This window comes from Austrofundulus limnaeus, unplaced genomic scaffold, assembly GCF_001266775.1.
Source record: "Austrofundulus limnaeus strain Quisiro unplaced genomic scaffold, Austrofundulus_limnaeus-1.0 Scaffold41, whole genome shotgun sequence".
NCBI lineage: Eukaryota > Metazoa > Chordata > Actinopteri > Cyprinodontiformes > Rivulidae > Austrofundulus > Austrofundulus limnaeus.
The window spans coordinates 2567665-2573498 of NW_013952443.1; the positions used below are offsets into that span (position 1 = coordinate 2567665).

The following is a 5834-nucleotide window of genomic DNA, read 5'->3' on the forward strand; positions in this document are numbered from 1 at the left end:
GTGGGAAAGGCTCTAAAACAACTACTTCTCTACCCAGCAACACTACCTTACAGGAGAATACCTAGATGGATGTGTGAGGACAAGGATTAGGGAAAGGCAACCCCAGTATTTGCAAATCAGCAAACTGAGAGGGAGAAGACGACATCGGTGTGGAGAGGTGGAACTGGGGATGGGGTTGGAGAGCCAAAGGCGGACGTCATGGTTCACAGCAACTCGTCTTCCCCGATGAAAACGGCACCATCCGCTTCACCTCACCAAACAGACTTGACTTCCAGCTCGGATTCCACTCAGGTTCCTAATCTGACACCTGCTGATGTAAAATCTCCCGTTCTAACAACAATAAAAGCGTTAAGCTTAAAGTCAAGCCCGGCATCTGTCGGGCCGTCTCCACAGACACCAGCTCCTGCTCAGGGTCTGGTCAATGGCCGGACATCGGGCAGAAAAAGGACTCCTAAGTCTTGTGACTGTTGTGGCCCTAACAGTGCAGGACACAATGTTGCGTCCTCTGGCAGAGGGAGGGGTACACCAAGAGGAAGGGGGAGAGGGAGGGGGAGAGGAGGTGGCAGAGGCCTTGGTGACACCCCTAAGAGAAAACAGTTGACAGTCATCAAGAACATAGATTTGACCACGGAGGAGGAACAGGAAACGAAGGATGAACGTAATGCACAGGAGACGCTGCAAGCGGCTCATACACAGTCACAAACCCCTGTTCTTACAGCCATCCAAGCAACCTCACAAGATGGACCAATAAGAAACTGTGCTGCTCCAAAGAAAGAGGTTGCTCAGGTAGAGGACGATGTGTCGATGCTAAGTTCAGGGGTCACTGGTGCAGTAGAGAAAGACAGTGGTGATGAGAAGGATGCGGACACGAAGCTGTCGGGGCAGGAAAACAGGGGAACGGGAGCAGTTAGAGGTCGAGGGAAAACCAGGACCTCATCGAAAATTGAACTTAATATTCAAATAAAAGGTAGAGGTCATGACACGAGTTCAAGAACAGGTGCCTTAGCTCAGTCAGCGTTGGTGGAAAAACAAGATTTGCAGATGGACCAAAACGACGCCGACTCTGTTAAATGTGTGTTTGGAAACGGAAACATGGTGAACTTATTTGACGTGGACAGAGAGATGGAGGACCACAGCATGATTGTGTGTGAGCCTGCGGACGAGCTGTCAGTCCCCCTGCTGTCAAGTCCCGGCTCGAGGTTAGGCTCTCTCCTGGACCTGGACTCGAAAATGCAGGTGGACCAGCCCTCTGACCAAACAGACCAAGTGTCTTTATCGTTAACGCTGCCCAATGGGAACCTTTCCCCACCAACAGACTGCGACCTTACGTCTTCACCTGTAAAGGTTAAACCTGCCGTGGTTCCCCCGTCAGACCCAATAACGGTGAGCAGCACGGAGTACGTCTGGGCATTAAGTGACCACAAACTGTACTGTCAGCCTGGAACCTGGGCAAAAAATGAGACTGAAGAAATGGTGAATAAAAATCAGGCTGAAGAAAAAGTGATGGATACAGATTCACAGACAAAGGAAAACCTGGAGCAGCTTATTGATAYTGTCCATGGTAAGATATGTATTGAAACACACTGTTTAAATGCAAGTGCCATTATTTTTTACATTCAGTAGGGAATTTCCAACATTCTCACAATGGTTTTAAACATACCAGTAATGTATTTTGTTAACGCAGATGTGATTTCTCCCCATGTGCTTGTTTTTGACCTATTGGACTGATTTGGCAAACTAAAATTACAGTTCAATTTATGTTTTTGTGGGTTGACTTCTTGATATGCAGTGTAAAAAACCTTTTTAGATTAGCAGGAAATGATAGGTTATGAAATTAGAGGTGCACCGACCCAATATATCTGCCCCAATTTCTTTAATTTTGGGAGATCAGGGATCGGCCAATACTTAGATGAGAATAGAGACTTTGATAAACATTTCACACTTWTTTTAGAGCTGCTTWTCCTTTTTGTAATTGTAAGGCTCTTTGTACTGATTCCAAAACCGAAGAGCTTATTAAGATCAGACCACCCTTTAAGGATTTAGAGTTCAATCAAAGGTTGAAAATTACAAAAGAAGTGCAGCATTACTTGCATAACACCATAAAAAAAACTGCGGAGCCCCGTAGACGTAGTGTGCGTCACAATTTCGCTACAAGTGTTCTAACCTAAGCAGAAAACCAACTAGGTAAAAACGTTTAGCGTATTTTCCGGACCAAAAGTCACTTAGGAGTATAAGTCGCAACAGTCCAAAAATGTATCACGAAGAGAAAAAAACATAGATAAGTCGCACTGACTATAAATCGCAGGACAGACATTTAATCTGGAAAAACACAACAACACAGAGAACATAGCTCTTACCTGGGATTCCGAAGAGCTTTAATAATCACAGACAGATGACACAACTTTACGTGAATTGTTTGCAACGACTGTAACTTTTTTCTTCACACGAGTTCAACTAAATGACATCCGCAGTAAGTTACCAAAAAAACGAGTTACCAACAACAAGCTAACATTGGCTTACYGTCCGCTGTCGTCCTGCCCTCTCGTCATTAGCCTCATATTGCTGAAAGGTCCCATASAGTCTACARTTCTTTTCCTTCGAGTTTGGTGTAGTTCRTTATTTTTGTGTTGCAAATAAGATTTACGCGTTTGAAATTTTTATCCCGGCTGGCGTCTACAGAGAGGCAGCTCTCTGTTCAAACACAGTCAGCTGGRCCCAATACATTCCAACGAAAAGTTACTGGTAAGTTCAACAATCTCATTCCCCTGGATTAGCTGCCTTCATTTTCTTCAGTGCAGAAAGGKAACCTCTGTTTTTGCCAGTCCCTCACACAAGTTACTCATTTRCTCCATACTTTCTGCTAACAACGAYRAYGTAACAACTWGGGGTGCAACAATACATGTAACYGTATCRAACCGTATCGAACAATACAGATTTTAAAAATTAACTTTATCAACATGTCTTCTGAAGATGCTCTGTGTTAAAGGATCAGTGGATCTGTGTTCCACTACTCCACCTAGGCTGCATTTTTGAGCGCAGGTCCACTGAGAAACTTGCTGTTTCAGCAACATTTAATTTWAAAACTGTACTTTTGAGGTTGAACAAACGTTCATAATTAATATAAATAAATTACATGTTAAAAGGGGCATGGAAATTTCTTTTTTGTATCGAAAAAAATATCGAACCGTGAGACTAAAGTATCGAACCGAACCGTGAATTTCCTGTATCGTTGCGCCCCTAGTAACAACATAAACTGCAGTAGACTAATCACAGACCTATAGAGCCATTTCATGACTGCAGACTCTAAGGTTTACTCCTTGGTTCATGACAGTCAGTATGAATCAGTTGAAAAATGCAGGACCAGCTAAACTATGAAAAAAGTGTGACTTCTAGTCCGAAAAATACAGTAGATAGATTTCTAAATAATATGAGGGGTGTCAGAGCATTAAAAATAGTGACTGAAGGTCACAGAAACACAGACTCACTGTCGGTGTAGGACAATGCTTTTGTCAAAGTGCCTAATGAGAAGCCGAYCTTATCCACCSATCTTATCWATGCRGGGTGTTCAAGGGTATTGTTCAATATTTTTCAGTAAAATAAGATTGGAACATTGAAGGTGTGTTGTGACCTTTAAATACCCAACAGTGTCAGTTATATAACCAAAAATAAATAAATTAATATCGGACAAAATCAGAATTGTAAAGGTCAGGCTTTTTAAAAATCGGAGATTGGCCAGAAAACTGCTGTCAGTGCACCCCTAAATGAAATGTTGTGGAGGTGGTACTGCCTTTTGTCTTATGCTTCAGGATAACCTTAGCAACAAACTGTTTGGTTCAGTGCATCATTTGCTAATTTTAAAMCACAGCTAAATCATAAATTCAGTGTTTTTTTTCCTTCTGAATCTTGTTAATGTTATCTGTGTTTGCTGTTTCTGTACACTCATATGGGATCTTTATTTTGACGTCCTCTGTCTCTCCTGAGTCCAAAACACTTTGCAAGCAGGGAGAGTTTTCTGCATGAGCTGAGTGGAGTGTGAGATCTGCTGTGGGGYATTTGGAATGTGTGAGGAAACTTACCCCGCAGTGATTTAGATGTGAATGACAAACATTACTATGACCATTTCTGCTGTGATGTTGGCATTTAAAATATCTTGAATGGAAAAAGTAATAAAACATCAAATATTTTAGAGTGAATGTAAATGTAAAAAAAAATAATACAAAGGTTCCATTTTACTTTACAGAACCATATTATGGAGCAGCAAACAGAAACACAACACAAATACGTGTTCTTCACATTCTGTTCAAAACTGTAACTTTGATACTGATAACGAATAAATCTTTCTCTCTTTTAGAGTTTTTGGAGAGCTCTTATCTAAAATACGGCAGCTTCGTTCCTCTCAGTGAATCCGATGTCCTGGAACACCTGAAAAAGAATGGCAACCCTGACATTAGCAGCAGGTCGGTACACACAAACACGCAGGAATCATTTCAGCCAGTTTGAACTCTGTTGTAGAATCCATGAGTAGTTGTTGATGCTTTTGCACACATTTTCTGTAACAAAAATAAAATGAGAAAAACCAAACTGTATTTTACACGATATTGTTAAAAACTGAACTGATGTGTTTGCCTGGTTGTTCATTGTTGATTTCTTCATCCAAACCTACCATTTTCATGTAAATGGCCATACAGATATGTTATTAACAAGACATAAACTTTGTACTTCCTTTCTGCATGCCTGTCTTCTGTCTTGTTTTAGTGGACTGGACGTTAAAGGAGAAATGACTCGGTACATGGCGGCGTTGGCGTCTGCTCCTGTTGCAGGTTTCATGGTCACGAATAATAAACACACACTGAGCCTGGAGGACCTCGGCACCCTGGAGGATCAGAACTGGCTCAATGATCAGGTGAAGAGAGGGCAGACRGGTTTCCAGCTAAGACAGGACTGGGCAACTTTAATGATAGAAGAGGACACAATGGTTTATTGACACTACCAGAGGGCCACATARCTCTGTACACTTACCCAATAAAACTGTCATTTAAAAAATGTTTCCGTAGGGATGCACGATAATATATCGATATTGGCCAATGTTGATAATTTTTTAGCATATTGGTATCGGTCCGAAAAGTAAAAATGTCCGATATTGATTCCCACTTGTTGCAGTTTTTGTTTTTGGAGGGGTAATCTTTGGTCGAGCAGTATCTATTTGGTCATGATAGTGTTAGTGATGCTGCAAAGCCAGTAATAACTGAAGTAGAGAGCCATGTCAGCAGCCTAGTCGTTTTTTACAGTATCGAAAAATGACACAAGTCTGTTTGTGGGTAATGTATAGAAATAGTTTGTGTATTTATGTAATGTCTGTAAATATYGGTTATCGGCCATAACAGCAATAATAATATCGATATCGGCTAAAATTTTCATATCGGTGCATCCYTAGTTTCAGTAAACTGACACAAGTGCAGTAACGTAACATATTTCATGTTCAAATGCATGGATAACAGTTGTATCTTTATGAATACAAAATGTTTGAAGAAGCTGAAGTGCAACAGGATAAGATGTCTTGAGTACAGACAGATTCCTGCRTGGTTGTAGTTCTGGTAAAAAGTCTGTTTATGTATTTGTGACTTCAGTAAACTTCTCATATTTAGCTTTGTGCAACGTGTTGTAGTGACGACTTATATTAGAGTCCTTAATGACAGACATCATCTCTAAGCAGACTAAATACAGAGGTTTGCTTTGAAGTTCTATGAGCAGATAGTCTACCTCCTAAAATAAAGTGTTTATTTTTTTTACTTAAAAAGGACTCAAAACAGCTCTGCCTTGAGATATTATTATTA

The 5834-nt window shown here is 40.9% G+C and overlaps 1 protein-coding gene across 1 annotated transcript in view; it reads left to right on the forward strand.

Moving 5' to 3' along the window:
• Window positions 1-177: 177 nt before the first annotated feature.
• Window positions 178-5834, forward strand: part of LOC106516832 (uncharacterized) — a gene marked incomplete in the record, with an annotated part of 11617 nt that continues 5960 nt past the window's right edge. Inside the window, 3 exon segments of the mRNA XM_014007381.1 lie at window positions 178-1561; window positions 4352-4457; window positions 4756-4903. Coding sequence (XP_013862835.1) covers window positions 199-1561; window positions 4352-4457; window positions 4756-4903 — 1617 coding nt within the window.